The sequence below is a fragment of the Protopterus annectens genome, chromosome 6.part0, assembly GCF_019279795.1.
Source record: "Protopterus annectens isolate FY-2018-M chromosome 6.part0, PAN1.0, whole genome shotgun sequence".
NCBI classification, from domain to species: Eukaryota; Metazoa; Chordata; order Ceratodontiformes; family Protopteridae; genus Protopterus; species Protopterus annectens.
Genome location: NC_056737.1, coordinates 384,108,152 through 384,126,288, shown reverse-complemented (window position 1 = coordinate 384,126,288; position 18,137 = coordinate 384,108,152). Strand labels below are relative to the sequence as shown.

At 43.2% G+C, this 18,137-nt stretch overlaps 1 protein-coding gene across 1 annotated transcript in view; it reads right to left on the bottom strand.

The window, feature by feature from the left end:
- The window catches only part of PSMA6 (proteasome 20S subunit alpha 6), a 502,474-nt gene that overhangs the window by 216,122 nt on the left and 268,215 nt on the right, over positions 1-18,137 (bottom strand). Inside the window, exon 4 of the mRNA XM_044074125.1 lies at positions 13,082-13,237. Within this exon, the coding sequence (XP_043930060.1) occupies positions 13,082-13,237 (156 nt within the window). The remainder of the gene's footprint in view (positions 1-13,081; positions 13,238-18,137) is intronic.

The window sequence follows — 18,137 nt, the reverse complement described above, 5'->3', positions numbered from 1 at the left end:
TTAATCCCCAATTATGGCCTAGGGGACCTAAGTTCGATTAGCATCTCGGTTACCTGATGGCGCAGGCAATAAGCATGCTGGGAAGACAGCTTGCTAAACACTATCACAGGCCACAGCTCACCGAGATACAGATACCCCAAGTGGGCCACTCTAAGGGCCAACAAAGGATTCATTCTCAAGCCACTCATTATTGCCCAGCCAGATGAACTACTGATGGTAGCATACTGGGTGGAGCAAAGGAATAGAGTATGCTCACTGGCCAACATATACAAAATGGCTCCTTGATCCAAAACTGCGTCTCCTGCTGAGCTTCTACACTTCACAAGTGTTCCTTATGAGAATCATATGGTCAACTTCCTGAAAAGCCAGGGACCTTCCTAGCACTATGGTTGCATCAAAGACATACTAAAACAAGCAGCTGGGGAAACAAACTTAGGTGAACATGGCAACCAACAGAATCTGCCCTAGGGCTAAGTGGAACTGGTAGGAAAAGGAAGTTACTATGTATTTACATTAATGACAGCTCTGGATGGACAAATCCATTCTCATTAACTGCAGGATTACTGCCATCAGGCATTAGGCAATTCAGTATCAAACTTTTTCAGGCAACCAAACCTCTCTTCTTCATCCACAATGCTCAGTATAAAGCTCAAACTCACCAGATTGTTGGTACACTGTACAAAGTGACACAACACAAAAACATACCTCTAAAACAAGTCAGAAACATAAGAAGAGATTTGGGTAGGTATGTTAATTAGAACTGCTCATTCATATCTATTATCAGCTACATACCTTTTGCATCTAATATGAGGAGGTCCTTTGCACTAACTAAAAGAGAATGTCCAAAGCTTTCTGACATACCTCACAACTTCTTAGCTTAAGAAATTTGGACAATAAAATAATCGGGGGACAAGGGCCCAAAAATAGGGACAGGTTTGAAATATTGCTCCTACAAACTTAGAATGTTACTAAAATAACAGGAATTGTGTTGGCATGCATTTTCTGAAGGAGATGAATCTGAAAATCTAGTGACTTCAATCAGTAATTTGTCAGAAAACCACAAATTTTATAAGGAACAGACCAAAAATATGAAGCAAAAATCTGGACTTTCTACAAAAATCTGAACAGGTGAGAGGTATGCTTTCTGAGGGTTCTGTCATACACCTCCAATTCATCTGGCGATGCCCTTTGCCCCTATCGCTTGAAACATAACAAGGATAATTTGCAGGCAATCAATGCCCTTATTGCTAAATACTGATGTCAACATCATGGAAAGGCAAAGTAAAGTACAGTTGTGTACACTTACCATAAATGTAGATGTTCGAGTGTATTCACTGTTGCAGTCATCACATTTGGGTAATCTGCTGGCAGGTTGCCCTCAGTCGGCCTAAATATCAAAGTCTTGGGCCCTGCATCGGTTGCTGTCTCTTCTTCATGACGTCAGGTCATCAGAGGTATAAAACATGCAGCCGACACCATATTCTTTAGTTTTTCCTGCTCCAAATGTCAGGTGCCCCCCAAATAGGGGGCAAAAATATATGTATACATAAATATATTTATATATAAATGCAATTGTAACAACATAAACTTTACCTTCATCTAAAAGCAAATACACCACAAAGGCTGAAGCATATAGTGAAAGAAACAGAAATTCTAGAAAGAAGGGAGAAGGCGGGTGGGTAACCCAGACTGCAACAGTAAATACACTCGAACATCTACTAAGTGTACACAACTGTACTATGTTCTTCGTGTTTCACTGTTGCAGTCATCACATTTGGGTAGAATCCCAAAGCTATGGATGGGAGGCTGGAGCTAAATAGCATTAGGAGCGGCTATAAGGCCTTGCAGAACTGCAGTGGCAAAGCCTGCCCTGGACTTAGAGAAAAGAGGTAAAGGATAATGCTTTGTAAAAGTATGAACAAAGCTCCAAGTAGCAGCTTCTAGAACATCTTTGGTTGGCACCCCTCTGAGAAAAGCTGCTGAGGTAGATGCAGCCCTGGTGGAATGTGACCTGATACCCTTGGGCACCGGTTTACCATGATGCAAATAGCAGAAACGAATGCAGTGGTTTATCCACTTAGAAATAGTCTGCTTTGAAATAGCCTTCCCCTCTGATCCTGCAGCAAATGCCACCAGTAGTTGCTCAGACTTTCTTAGAGATTTGGTCCTGTTTAAGTAGAATCTTAGTTGTCTGTGTACGTCCAAGGAATGCAGAATCCACTCCCCCTTGTTCTGCGGATTTGGGTAAAAAGTTGGCAGGTGAATAGTTTGGTTAAGAGCCACACTGGATACCACCTTAGGCATAAAGGAAGGATTTGTCCTGAGGGACACTCTGTCTGGGTAAAATGTAATAAAAGGCTCCACAGCCATGAGGGCCTGTAGTTCTGAAACCCTTCTTGCTGAAGTGATTGCCAGAAGGAAAGCTGTTTTCCAAGATAAAAACTTTATATCTGCAGTAGCTGCTGGTTCAAATGGAGGCAGGGTGAGCTTTTCCAATACAAAATTGAGGTCCCATGCAGGAGTTGGTGATCTTCTGGGAGGCATTAAATTTTTGGCTCCTCTAAGATACTGTTTTAGCAGAGGATGAAAAAAGATAGGAGCCTCTGTGTTGTAATGAGCCGAGATTGGCTGAGGCATTGATTTTTACTGATGAAAAAGATAGGCCCTTGTCAAGCATCTCAGTTAAGTATTGTAAAATCTGAGGAATATTTGGCTTTGCTGTGTCAGTACCTTGTGCTTGGTTCCAAGCACAGAATCTCTTCCACTTATCAGCATAAGATTTTCTAGTACTAGGCCTTCTGGCTTCCAAAATGATATTCATCACAGATTTACTGAGAGGTGTTTGAATAATTACATGATCAGCCATGCTGCACGGTTCAGAGTTTGGAGCTGATTGTGTATAATTTCATTGCTCTGCTGGGACAGTAGATGAGGTATTAGAGGCAAGTACCAAGAAGGGAGGTGAGACATATTCCTTAGAATTGTGTACCAGTGCTGCTGAGGCCAGTCTGGGGCAATTAGGATCATTTTTGTTTTTTCCTGTCTGACCTTTAGTAATAGCTTGGGAAGAAGAGGTAGAGGAGGATAGGCATAGACTGATAGGTCTTTCCAACTGAAGGATAGGGCGTCCACTTTCCAGGGTTGTCTGTGATAAGTCTTTGTGCAGAATTTGTCCAGTTGATAATTCTGGGGAGACACAAATAGATTTATGTCCGGACTCCCCCATTTCTCTGTTATCATGCTGAATATTTGTGGATCCAGTTTCCACTCGTGAGGGTCCATTAAGATTTCTGCTTAGGTCGTCTGCCAGAGTATTTTGTTTTCCTGGCAGGAACTGAGCTTGAAGATGTACTGGGTAAGTCAAGGCTGTGTCCCACAATGCCATGGCTAGTCTGCAAAGGGGTTAGGAATGTGTACCCCCCTGCTTGTTTATGTACCACATAACCATGGTGTTGTCAGTCTGTCAGTAGTTGCCCTGGATGGAGTAAGTTCTTGAAGGCTGTCAGGGCATTCTGAACAGCTAACATTTCTTTCTGGTGGATATGCAGATGCATTTGTTTTGGGGTCCATATGCCCTGAATGCATCTCCCCGCCAGGAGGGCCCCACAAGTATAGTCTGATGTATCTGTAATTAGGGTTTGGGTGGCAGGGGTAGAGTGAAAGACTGTCCCATGTTCTGGTGACATGTCTCTGCCCACCAAAGAAACTCCTGTTGTAGGCAGGGAATGAGAGGAATCATTGTTTCTAGACTGTGACAATGATGACTCCATAAACCTTTTAGATACCACTGCAGTTTCCTCATATGCAGTCTTGCATATGGAATTAGTAGAATGCAGGATGCCATGAACCCCAAAGCCTGCAGAATTTGTCTTGCAAATAACTGGGGTTTTGTTGCCATCTGTTTGAAGTAAATAGTCAGTTGCCTCTGTTTGTCTGGCGTAAGGTAAGCCATCTGGGCAGTTGTATTCAAGCTTGCACCCAGGAATGTAATCTTTTGAGAGGGTACCAGTTGTGATTTATTTTCGTTTATTGTGTACCCTAGGCATGTTAGAAGCCTTTTTACAAACGCCAGATGTCGGAGAAGAATGTCCTTGTTTTCTGCTTGAATGAGACAGTCGTCCAAGTAAGGCTAGATTTGTATGCTTCTTTGTCTGCAAAATGCAATTACTGGTGCCAGGCACTTTGTAAAGACCCTGTGCGCAGTAGATAAGCCAAAGGGCAGTGCAGAGAATTGATAATGCATAAAACCAGCCTTGAAACGGAGGTATCTTCTGCACGATTCCCTTATTGGGATATGCAGGTATGCCTCTTTTAAATCTATAATCACAAGCCAAGCGTTCTTGCCCAGCATGGGTAGAAGCTGTTGCAAAGTCAGCATTTTGAATTTTGGGATGTCCAAGAATGTGTTCAAAGTTGATAAATCCAGTATTGGGTGCCAGGCATTGTCTTTTTCTAGGTACCAAGAAGAGTCTTGAGTAAAATCCTTGCCTTTTTTCCTGTTCTGGTACTGGCTTAATAGCCCCCATATCCATGAGGGACGTAACATGTTTCTGTGCCTCTGCCCATTGATTTTGAGGCAGATCTGGCCAACTGTTTGGAATTGGCAAAGTATGGAAATGAAATCTGTATCCCTGGGATACTATGTTTAATACCCACTTGTCCTGGGGTATTAACTGTCAATTTTGAGCATGAAGTGCTAATTTTCCCCTAAGGGGGCTGCCAAAAGATAAGTGCTTGATGATGGCAGAGGGAAGTCATTAAGACTGCTTACTGTAGGGTTGTGCTTTGTTGCCTCCAGATTTGGAGGTAGAGGCATCCCATCGCTTTGACCTGTAAGAACCCTGTGATTGGTATCTAGAGCCTTTTGAGCGCCTGGATTTTCCCCGTGAGGCTCTGTCGGACGCAGGAAAGGACCAATTTTTTGTAGGCCAGTGTCTATTGAAACTTGGTGGCTACACTTGTAAGAAGTCTTTTACACTTTGCATAGACTTAGCTTTGTCTTCCATTTTCTTTAAAAAGTACAGTTGTGTACCTACCATAAATGTAGATGTGAGTGTATTCACTGTTGCAGTCATTACACTTGGATTATCCTGTGGCAGGTTACCCGCAGTCGGCCAGAATTCCAAAGTCTTGGTCCGGCGTTGGTTGCTGTCGCCTCTTCCCTGACGTCAGTGCGCAAGGGGTATATAAGATGCAGCCGACACCATTTTCTTTAGTTTTTCTTGCCCCAGATGTCAGGTGCCCCCAAATAGGTAGGCAACACATATTGCTAATAAAAACATACAGTAAAATAAAAACAATACCTTCATCTACAAGCAAATACACCACATAGGTTGTATAGGATAGAAAGGTATAGATAAGTCCCAGCAAAGAAAGTGGGGATGGAGGGATGGAGCGTGGGTAACCTGGACTGCAACAGTGAACACACTCGAACATCTACATTTATGGTAGGTACACAACTGTACTATGTTCATTGTGTTTCACTGCTCCAGTCATTACACTTGGGTTGAATCCCAAAGCTGAGGTAGGGTGGCTGGGTCTAAATAGGATTAGGAGTGGCTATGAGGCCCTGCAGAACTGCAGTGGCGAAGCCTGCTCTGGATTTAGAGTAAACAGGCAAGTGGTAATGCTTGGTAAAAGTGTGTACTGAACTCCAAGTTGCAGCTTCCAAAATATCCTTGGTTGGTACTCCTCTGAGGAAGGCTGCTGCCCTGGTAGAATGTGGCCTAATGTTGCTAGGCACTGACTTTCCATGTTGTGCGTAGCAGAAACGAATGCAGTGTCCTATCCACTTTGAAATAGTCAGATTTGAGATGGCCTTTCCTTGTGATCCTGCAGCATATGCTGCAAACAGTTGCTCAGTTTTTCTGAAAGCTTTTGTTTTGCCCAAGCAGAAGCGTAACTGCATGTGTATGTCCAAAGAGTGCAGAAGTCTCTCCCCTTTATTCTGGGGATTTGGATAAAATGTTGGCAAATGAATGGTTTGGTTAAGAGCCACACTGGATACCACCTTTGGCATAAATGTTGTATTTGTCCTTAGAGAAACCCTGTCTTGATGAAAAATGATAAAAGGTTCCACTGCCATTAATGCCTGTAGCTCTGAGACTCTTCATGCTGAAGTTATTGCTAGGAGCAGAGCAGTTTTCCATGATAAAAATTTTATATCAGCTGTATTGGCTGGCTCAAAAGGATGTAAAGTGAGTTTTTCCAAGACAAAGTTGAGGTCCCAAGTAGGTATCGTGCTCTCCGGGGGGGGGGGGGGGGGTCTTATGTTTTTAGCCCCTCTGAGGTACTGCCTTAGTAATGGGTGAGAGAAAATAGGAGGTTCCGTGTTATAATGAGCTGAAATGGCAGAGGCATGGATCTTAACTGACGAAAAGGATAGGCCTTTGTCCAGCATCTCAGTCAGGTATTGTAAAATTTGAGGGATATTTGGTACAAGTGGGTCAAAGCCTTGTGCCTGGTTCCAGGTGCAGAATCTCTTCCATTTGTCTGCATAAGATTTCATGGTGCTGGGCCTCCTGGCCTCCAGAATGACATCCATAACAGCTTTAGAGAGAGGTACGGTCTGAGTGGCTATGTTATCTGCCATGCAGCCAGATTTAAGGTTCTGAGTTGGCTGTGCAGGATCTGATTGTTTTGTTGAGTCAGAAGTTGAGGTATTTGAGGTAAAGTCCAGGCTGGGCCTTGAGCCAAGTTCTTTAAGACTGGGTACCAGTGCCGGCGTGGCCAGTCTGGTGCAATCAGGATAATTTTTGGCCTCTCTTGTCTAACATTTAGGAGCACCTTGGAAAGGAGAGGCAGTGGTGGGAAGGCATAAACTTTTAGGGTTCTCCAGCTGAATGAGAGAGCATCCACTTTCCATGCTTGTGGGTGGTAAGTCCTTGTGCAGAATTTCTGTAGTTGGCAGTTGAGAGGGGAGGCAAAAAGATCTATGTCCGGGCATCCCCATTTCTTTGTTATCATGCTGAAGACCTGTGGATTTAGTTTCTACTCGTGAGGATCCATGAGGTTTCTGCTTAGATCGTCTGCCAGAGTATTTTTCTTTCCCGACAGGAATTGTGCTTGCAGATGAACTTGATAGGTCAAGTGCTGTGTTCCACAAAGTTATGGCTTGCCTGCAGAGGGGATATGAGTGTGTGCCCCCTTGTTTATGTACCAAACTGTGGTGTTGTCCGTCTTTAGTAATAGTTGTCCTGGATGCAGAAGGTCCTTGAAAGCTGTCAGGGCATTCTGTACAGCTAGCATCTCTTTTTGACTGATGTGAAGATGCATTTGGTCTGCGGACCACTTGCCCCGAATACATTTTCCTGCCATGTGCGCCCCCCAGGCATAATTCGATGCATCTGTTGTTAGTGTCTGCCTGGCTGTGGGTAAAGTGAAAAGCTGTCTCTCGTTGTGGTGACATGCCAGTGCCCACCACTGAAACTCCTGCTGCAGGCAGGGAATAAGAGTTATTATTGCTTTCAGGCTGTGGCAATGTTGAGTCCAAACACTTTTTAGATACCATTGTAACTTCCTCATATGCAGTCTTGCATATAGAATTAGCAGGATGCAGGATGTCATGAACCCCAAAGCCTGCAGAATTTTTCTTGCAGGTAGCTGGGTTTTTGTTGCCATCATTTGAAAGTAATGAGTCAGTTGCCATTGCTTGTCTGGCATGAGATAAGCCATCTGGGCAGTTGTATTTAAGCTTGCACCCAGGAATATTATCTCTTCAGAGGGTACTAGTTTTGATTTCTTTTCGTTTACGGTGTACCCTAGGCCAATTAGTAATCTTTTTACAAACGCCAGATGCTTTAATAGAATGTCCTTGCTCTCTGCTTGAATAAGGCAGTCATCCAAGTAGGGATATATTTGAATTCCTTTTTGTCTGCAAAATGCAATCACTAGTGCCAGGCATTTTGTGAAGACCCTGGGCGGAGTAGATAAGCCAAAGGGCAGTGCAGAGAATTGGTAGTGCATTGAGCCAGTTATGAATCTGAGGTATCTTCTGCAATTTTGTCTGATTGGGACATGCAGGTATGCCTCTTTGAGGTCCAAAGTAACAAGCCAAGCCTTCTTGCCCAGCATGGGTAGAAGTTGCTGTAGTATCAACATTTTGAATTTCGGAACATCCAGGAAAGTATTTAGAATAGACAGGTCCAGTATGGGTCTTCAGGCTTTGTCCTTTCTGGGAACCAAGAAAAGTCTTGAGTAAAATCCTTGTCCTTGCTGTGGTACTTTTTGAATAGCTCTCATGTCCATGAGAGCTGTAATCTGGTTTTGTGCCTCTGTCCATTGATTTTGTGGCAGGTCTGGCATTCCTTTTGACCTTGGTAGGGTGTGAAAGTGGAACCTGTAACCCTGAGAGACAATATTCAGTACCCATTTGTTCTGGGTGATTATGTGCCAATTTTGTGAGAAAAGTGCTAGCTTACCCCCTAAGGGTGCTGCCAAAAGGGTAAGTGCTTGGCATTTGAAAAGGGAAGTCATTGGGACGGTTTCCTATAAGGTTGTGACATGCCTTCTCCTCCTTTTTTTGAAGCACCCCATTGTCTAGGTCTATAAGTGCATTGGGGCTGAGATCTGCCTCTTGGGCGTCTGTATCTGCCTCTTTGAGGCCTGTCTGACACTGGAAAGGACCAATTTTTTGAAGGCCAATTTCTGCTAAATCTAGGTGGCTGCACCTGTAAGAAATCCTTTACCGTCTGCATTGATTTTGCCTTATCCTCCATTTTCTTTAATACCTCTTCTGCCTTAACACCAAACAAAGTATCATGCTGTAAAGGAGCATCCAATAATTTTGCTTTAACATGATCAGGTAAACTATGTTCTTTTAACCAAGTATGCCTTCAAATGACAGATCCTGTAACTGCGGCTCCACAAGAAGCCTCTAATGAATCAAAACCACATTGCAGAGTATGTTTTCCCACTTGTTCAGCTGCATGCAATAAATCCTGCATTAACTTATTGTCAGGACATTCTGAGCTTGTAAACATTTTCTGTTTTAGCAAAGACATTAAGTATTGTTGGTATTTCAGCATGTGAAACTTGCAGTTCAAAGCCCTTACTGCTAACGTTGCTGAAGTGTAAACTATTTTCCCCCATCTATCCAGTGCTCTAGAATCCCTGTCTGAGGGGACTGGGTTTTTTGCAGTGGAAGCCTTTACCCCTGTGGGACCCTGAGAAATTGTTTCTGGGTCAGCAGCCAGGTTTTTATAAAGAAATTTATGATAGTCTGGGACCCTATAGTACCTATCTGGCTTGACTGGAGCTGGGGGGTAAAGAATCAGGAGACAAACTAGATTCAGAAAAAACATAATCAACAATATCTAACACAGGGGGTACAGCAAGGGGCCTGTGCTGAGGCAATAAAAGACAATCTCTGAGCCTTTTCTTTGATTCTGAATAATCCTGGCTCTCCCAATGGAAATGTTCCCTCATGGTGTGCAAAGTTTCCCAAAAAGAGTAATCCTCAGGAGGAGAGGCTGAAGGGCTAGATTCTTCAGCATCAGAGTCCTCATAGGGAGGAAGAGAGTATCCCTGGTCTGAAGAGGAATCAGAGGAAATAGAAACCTGGTCAGAGGATTCACAGTCTGTATCCAGCCTAGGCCTTTTATCAGGTGGGGGATGGGAACCCCTGATCAAAGTAATTAGGTGTTCGGTCATTTTGAGCATTTGTTTCTTAGGCATGGATGACTGTCCAGGAGAATGCTGCACTTGTTTCTTCGTCTTTAATGGTGTTTTAGACTTTGCCTTGGTTGCTGTAGTTGACTTGATAGTAAGCTGTGTAGGTCTGAAAACACCCTCAGAAGCCAATGCCTGCTCAGCTGCTCCGGACCCATCTGAGGGGATAGTTTCTGTATGACCAATACCTTGAGTTTCCAGAGGCCTAGTTGTCTCCACGTGGGAGTCGGAGGCAGCCTGTGGCTCTGAGGTAGTGAGTGTCAGGAGCTGCGAAAGCGCCTCACTGAGCACCGGAGAACCGGCGACTGGCCTAAAAGAGGCTTCGTCATCTGTTTTGGACCTCGGATGCCTGTCCTTTTCCTTGTCTTTGCATTTTTTATGAATTGCGGTCGTCGGTTGCTCCGACGGCATTATGTAGTTAAACCTTCGGCCAAAATAATGGAATGCAAAATCAAACCGACGTTTAATAGTGCGTTGGTTGAACCTAGCGCAAAACCGACAACTAGAAACGTTGTGGTCAGGGCCTAGGCAAGGGATACAGTAAGAGTGAAAATCCTTATGAGGTACTTGCTTCCCACAAGAAATACAATTGTTAACTTTTACTGACATCGGTCTGGAGCAAGAAAAAGTTTCCCCAACGGGGTACTTAGCTTTATTGAAGACTTCGGTTCTGAAATTCAATTTTGAAAATCTCAAGAGTCAGCCGACTGGCTCTTGCGAACTGCTTTTGCTTCGGGCACCGCGCGGCAAGAAAGGCTGAAGAAAATGGTGTCGGCTGCATCTTGTATACCCCTGGCGCACTGACGTCAGGGAAGAAGCGACAGCAACCAACGCCGGACCAAGACTTTGGAATTCTGGCCGACTGCGGGTAGCCTGTCAGCAGGATAACCCAAGTGTAATGACTGCAACAGTAAAATACGATGAACATCCTCTTCTGCCTTATTACCAAACAGAGTATCATGCTGTAAGGGTGCATCCAACAATTTAGCTTTAACATAATCAGGCAGATTTTTGCTCCTTGAGCCAGGTATGCCTTCTAATCACAGATCCAGTAACTGCGGCCCTGCAGGAGACCTCCAAGGAATCAAAACCACATTGCAAAGTATGCTTTACAACCTGTTCTGCTGCATGCAATAATTCATGTAATTCTTTATTTTCCACACATTCAGATATCATTTTCTGCTTCAATAATCCCATAACATGCTGTTGGTATTTAAGCATATGAAACTGGCAGTGTAAGGCCCTAATTGCCAAGGTTGCAGACATATAAACCTTCTTCCTTCCCAGTCTATCCAGCACCCTGGAATCGCTATCAGAGGGGGTAGGATTTTTAGCAGTTGAGGCCTTTACACCCTTGGGACCCTGTGAGATAGTTTCAGGGTCAGCAGCAGGATTTCTGAATAAAAATTTGTGGGAGTCAGGAACCCTGTAATATCTGTCTGGCTTACTAGGAGCAGGGAGGTAGGGAATCTGGAGTCATGCTCGATTCCGAAAACACATCAACAACAATGTCTAATACAGGAGGAATGGCCAGAGGCCTGCGCTGAGAGAAGAAATAGAAACCTGATCTGAAGATTCATAATCAGTGTCTTGCCTAGGCCTCTTATCAGGGGGTTGGGTACCCCTGATCAAGGTAATTAAGTCTTTAGCCATTTTGATCATCTGTTTTTTGGGCATGGAGGCCTGAGCACATGGCTCATGCGCCGTTCTGTTAGCCTTAGAAGTTGCCTTGGTCTTTGTAGCTGACGTCGGTTTTATACAGAAATGCTGAGGCCTGAAAACACCCACAGAAGCCGGTGCCTGCTCAGCGGCTCCGGACCCACCAGAGGGAGAGACATCCGCGGGTACAATACTTTGAGAGTCTCGTGGCATGCCGGACTCCACATGGGTCTCGGTAGAGGCCTGCGACTCGAAAGTAGCGGGTATCAGGGGCTGCAAAAGCGCCTCACTGAGTACCGGCGAACCAGCAACTGGCTTAGAAGAAGCTTCGTCGTCGATTTTGGACCTCGATGGTCTGTCTCTGTCCTTTTCATTGCGTCTTTGTGAACTCCGGTAGTCGGATTGCTATCCGACGACATTTCAGGATAGTTAAATCTGTTTCCAAAATATTTTGAAGCAAAGATATACCGACGCTCAATAGTGCGTTGGTTAAATCTAGCACAAAACCGACAGCAAGGCACATTATGATCTGGGCCTAGGCAAGGAATACAGTACAAATGGAAATCCTTATGAGGCATTTGCTTCCCATAAGTAATGCAATTATTAACTTTTACTGACATCGATAAGGAGCAAGAGAAAGTTTCCCCAACAGGGTACTTAGCTTTAATTGAAGACTTCGGTTCTGAAACTCGAATGCGAAAATTTCAGGAGTCGACCGACCGGCACTTGCGAACTGCTTCTGCTTCAGGCACTGCACGGCAAGAAAGACATGGCGTCGGCTGCATGTTTTATACCCCTGACGACCTGACGTCATGGAAGAAGAGACAGCAACCGACGCAGGACCCAAGACTTTGATATTCAGGCTGACTGAGGTCAACCTGCCAGCAGATTACCCAAATGTGATGACTGCCACAGTGAAACATGAAGAACATCCTACTTTACCTAACAATGCTACACAACAAGTTATCCTGGGTACCGCTACAAATATTAGTCACAGAATAAGCTACTACTGATGTCAAAGAGCAAGTAAACCTGTGTATTGCTAACTGAGTCAAGCTTATGGCAAACTATATGGGATACAACTACTGATTTCTCAGCTACAGAAAACCATCTATGCATCCTTACAAATGTCACTGCCATGGCAAGCTACCTTTGACACAACCACCAATATAAAACACAGGGCAGAGCTACCTTTGACACAACCACCAATATAAAACACAGGGCAGCACCCAATAGAAGCACACCCTGTGTTCCTGCTAGAAAAAGTCATCCTAGATAAGACTACTGGTATCAAAAAAGATCTTCATGCTTAACCTCTAGCTGATCTCAGAGCCCTGTACACCACATTTTCTCTCCTATGAAAAAAAAAAAGCAATCTTCAAAGCCAAAGGCCTCTACAATCCATTCTCACTAGCACCTGTACCAGCCTTGCATTTGTCAGACAATTTTCTGCAGGAATCAAAACAAAAGATTAAGATTATGTACCTTGTCTGACAATAGTCAAGACAGAAATGATGCCAAAGGCAGCCAAAATGCAGTCATCAACTAGGCATAACAATGCCTGTTAACTGCAATTAATTTTTCTGAACTGCAAGACTTCATACGAACAACTGAGCAAGACTAGCAATCCATTCAATATAGTCACACTTTAAATTATTTTTCTCTACAGAATAATTACAGAAAATCAAATATCAGATGGAAAAATAAAGTGCAGTTTAATGGAGGTTTATGTTTCAAATTCTTGTATACTTACAGCAGCCAAGAGGTCTCATCTCTGCATTCTGTGTGTAGACCTGAGAAATATCTGCAATTCTTTTACACAGCATGTCCACTGGGATATCGTATCCATATTTGTATTTCCAGTTGGCAGCTTCATACCGAGCTCTCTGCACCTGAGATCTACTGTCAGCTATGAACAAAGAACAAACATATGGGGTCACCTTATAAAATAAAAGCTACACAGCAAAATTTCACATGTCTAAGAAAACTATACCAACAAACAATATAAAGGAACTTTATGAACTGCTTTTTCAGTTATATAGCCAATTCTTGAGTTCTCAGTTGACGGGGCCAGATGGAAAATGGGGGTAGGGAAGAGTTGAGATGCTGACTATTAGGCAGAATCAGTGCACTTACTACATTACTGGTACTGATTTTTTTCACATAAAGGGATACTTGAATTTAGCTGAGAGGCAGTTACACAGCCTATCCATCCAAGTAATCCATTACCTACCTAATCCTGTAACATGCAAATGTAACATTTTTTCAGAGTACTACATTTTGTCCTTTTAATGTAACCTTTAAAGTTGTGCATAGAGAAAATTATTTGAATAGTTCATATTCTCACTTCTTGTCTAGGCTTATATTTGCAGGTTCTCAGCATCCACCATGCCTATCCTTGAAACTCAAATTATTTCCTTTTACAATCCACCATGGCTTTCCTTGAAACTCACATTATTTCCTTTTACAATCTCACTCTCTCTGTTTGTCTCTCTCTGTCTCTCTCTCCCCCATCTCTCAGTCTCCCCCCCCCCCCCCATCTCTCCGGTCTCTGTCTCTCTTCATCTCTGTCTGTCTCTCTCTCTTCATCTCCGTCTCTCTCTCTCTCTCTCTTCAACTCCGTCTGTCTCTCTCTCTCTTCAACTCCGTCTGTCTCGCTCTCCATCTCTCCGTATGTGTCTCTCTCTCTCCGTCTGTCTGTCTCTCTCCCCCCCAGTCTGTCTGCTCCTCTCTCTGTCTCGCCCAGTCTGTCTGTCTCGCCCAGTCTGTCTGTCTCGCCCAGTCTGTCTGTCTCGCCCAGTCTGTCTCACTCTCCCAGTCTCTCTCTCTCCCCCACAGTCTGTCTCTCTCTCTCTCTCCCCCAGTCTGTCTCTCTCTCTCTCCCCCAGTCTCTCTCTCCCCCAGTCTCTCTCTCTCCCCCCCTGTCTCTCTCTCTCTCCCCCACAGTCTGTCTCTCTCTCTCTCCCCCAGTCTGTCTCTCTCTCTCTCTCTCTCTCTCCCCCCCCAGTCTGTCACTCTCTCTCTCTCTCTTTCCCCCACAGTCTCTCTCTCCCTCCCCCAGTCTCTCTCTCTCCCTCCCCCAGTCTCTCGCTCTCCCTCCCCAGTGTTTCTCTCTCTCTCCCCCAGTCTCTCTCTCTCCCCCATTGTCTCTCTCTCTCTCTCTCCCTCTCTAAGGACAATGGTGTGAAGCTAGGGCAGGGCATGTGGACATGACTAGTAGACATGTAGCCTTCTTGGAGGGAGGGGACACTTAGTCCAGCATTTCATAGCACATAGTGGCCTAGGAGATGATTTGCAAATCTAATGGGTATGCTCTCCACCTGCACACACACCAGCTCCTCAGACATCTACAGTAGGAAAATCACTCCCAAACCACTCCACCACCCAGCTGCTGTGGTACTGTAGTTTGCATGGAAAGATGGGACCCCATCCAGCAGGCAGAACAGATGGGGCATACTCACCTATGGCACTGAGGCCAGAAGAGGTCCAGCTATGGGCAGGTGGAAAGGGATTTAACTCAACAGTAGTTCACCCCAAGAAACAAGTGCAGCCAAGCTGCAAACTGATCAAAGAAGCTGGCAGCCTTGGAGGGTGCTAAAGAAAAAGAAAAAAATTAACAGAAATCTGATGCCTACACCCGAGACAGTGAATGATGGCATGAAGTAAAAATAGCAGCAACTAAAATGTTATTCACCATTGTTTCTGCAAAAAAAAAAAAAAAAAAAAAAAAAAAAAAAAAAAGTGACAAAAGAAATTTAAGAAGCTTACCAACTATCAAACCATCTAGCCAATGATTTTTTTTACAACCTCTTTATCCTTTATAGGGCTGCAGAGAAGCTGAAGTCTATCCTAGCCATCAAGCCATGCATGGCATTGAAAAGTACAGTTGTGTACACTTACCATAAATGTAGATGTTCAAGTGTATTCACTGTTGCAGTCATTACACTTGGGTAATCTGCTGGCAGGTTGCCCTCAGTCAGCCTGATTAACAAAGTTTTGGGTCCTGCGTCAGTTGCTGTCCCTTCTTCCATGACATCAGGTCATCAGGGGTATAAAACATGCAGCCGACGCCATTACATCAGTTTTTCTTGCTATGGTTGGGTGGAGGGAATTATACAGCATTAGGACCAGCTATAAGGCCCTGCAGGACAGCAGTGGCAAAGCCAGCTCTGGATTTAGAGAAAAGTGGTAAATGGTAATGTTTGGTGAACGTATGAACTGAGCTCCAGGTAGCAGCTTCTAGAATGCCCCTGGTAGGAACACCTCTGAGAAAGGCTGTAGAAGTAGATGTAGCCTTGGTGGAATGGGATCTGATCCCCTGAGGGATAGTTTTTCCATGGTGCATATAGCAGAAACGAATACAATGGCTTATCCATTTGGAAATGGTTTGCTTTGAAATAGCCTTTCTCTCTGCCCCTGCAGCAAATGCCACCAGCAGTTGTTCAGATTTTCTTTGAGATTTTGTCCTGTTTAAGTAAAATCTAAGTTGTCTGTGCACATCCAATGAATGCAGAATCCGCTCCCCCTTGTTCTGTGGATTGGGAAAGAAAGTTGGTAAATGAATGGTCTGATTAAGAGCCACACTGGATACCACCTTAGCCATGAAGGATGGATTGGTCCTGAGAGATACAGGTGTACACCTTGAAGCACTTGCAGATCCATGCTGGCTGGTTACATTAAACATAGAATCGCTTTTTACAACAATCCTGAATGACTGGGGTATTGAAAGTGTTAGAGACCTTTTACATACAAAGGAGATGCAACCTAATAAGATTAGTTTAGTGTGTGCATTGCTTGAGATTATTCTAGAAAACAACATTTTTATGTTCAGAGATGAATATTATATACAGAAGGTTGGCGTGGCTATGGGTACTGTCTGTGCCAACAGCTACGCCAACCTCTCTCTTGTTCATCTATGTCCATTGTCTGGTATAAACGTTTCGTGGATGATATCTTCCTTTTGTGGCATGATACAGGGGAGCGCCTTAAGGAATTTATTGTATACCTCAACAATGTGACTACATTCCTTACATTTACTCATAAATATTCTGACTGGGAGATAGAGTTTCTAGATGTCAAGGTTAGTAGAGATGCATTTCATTTAGTATCTACTACTTTGTATAAGAAACCCATCAAGAAGAATACTGTACTTCATAACAGCAGTATGCACCCTAAACATACTACAGCAAATGTCCTGAAAGGGCAAATTTATCGTGTCATATGTTTGCATAACGAAGATACTGCTTTACAATCAGCACTATTTGTGCTAAAACAAGAGTTTATGTCAAGAGGGTATAGAGAGCACGATATAGACACACAACTGGAACTAGCATGGAGAGAGAGAGAGAGAAGTGGTAGGTGTAAACGATATTATAATATGCAAGTTGGAGTATGTAGTAGTGATAACATCTATACAGGCCCTAATAATACTTCTGAGATGGATGCACTTAGAATGCCACTCACATATGCTAGTAATATTAATATAGTGTGTGATATTAAGAATAACTGGGACATTCTTTCTAATGTTAAATAATTAAATGGAGTTATAGGACATGAACCTAGATTCACCTTTAAGAACAACTGGTCCTTGAAAAGACAGCTCTGTTACAAGATTGACAATGTACAATATAATCAGTCTGACAGGTTAGGTACATACTGTTGTAGGAGGTGTACAGCCTGTCAATATATACATGTGGGAGGCCGCTTTCTACATCCACACAAGGGGGTCACCTTTGAGTCTAATTTTTATGCTGATTGTCAAACGAAGACCATGGTTTACTTTAGTTACTGCACAATCTGCTGTGCTTTTTACATAGAAAAGACCAATCGTCCTTTGAAAGACAGAATACTGGAGCATATAAGGGATGTCAGGAATGCTAAGAAAAGCAGTGCACTTGCAATGCACGTCAAAGAAGAAGGTCACACACTTGGTTTTAAGTTTTTTGTACTTAAAATAGTCCCTAATAAAAGAGGAGGTAATATGAATAGTCCTACAGAAGGTGTTGAGCAGGAATGGATACTCAAATTCCAGGCGGATGTACCACCTGGACTTAATAATAAAGTATCCTTAAAACCTTTTTTAAGAGCAAGATCACTGGAACATTAATATTTGTATGTAGTGTGTATATACAATACATACCTTTTAGTAATATTTACTGTGCTTAGCCTCTCTATATATATATTTTTATACTTTTTATATGTACTGCATTTTTTGAACACACAGATTATATACTTATGTATTTTATGAATACATTTGTGCATATGTTTCATTTTAATGCATGACTTTATGAAGGTATTATTAGAGTTTTAAACAATTAGGATATCTGTATAGTTGCGGACTTTTATTTTATAACATTAGCACCTTGGTGTGCTAGCACTTTAATAAGTACTCCACATGCTTTTATGTCTTGTTTTTATTGGTTGCTATGTGATCTATGAGTCTATTTAAAATGTTCTGTTAAACCTGTTTAATGTTAGTCTGACGAAGCGGGAGTTGTCCGCGAAAGCGCTTACTTTCTCTGTGTTCTATTATATTAAACGTACTTTTGCTAACGTACCTGCTGTGTGCCACCAACATTTTTTTTGGATATTTACAATTTTACATCGTTGGCTGCAGTATCCAGGTGAAGATTTTTTCTTGTGTGGTCCTGACAGATACCCTGTCCACATGAAAAATGATGAAAGGCTCCACTGCCATAAGAGCCTGTAATTCAGAAATCCTTCTAGCTAAAGTGACTGCTAAAAGGAAAGCTGTTTTCCAGGAGTGAAATTTTAAGTCTGCAGTAGCAGCTAGCTCGAAAGGAGGGAGA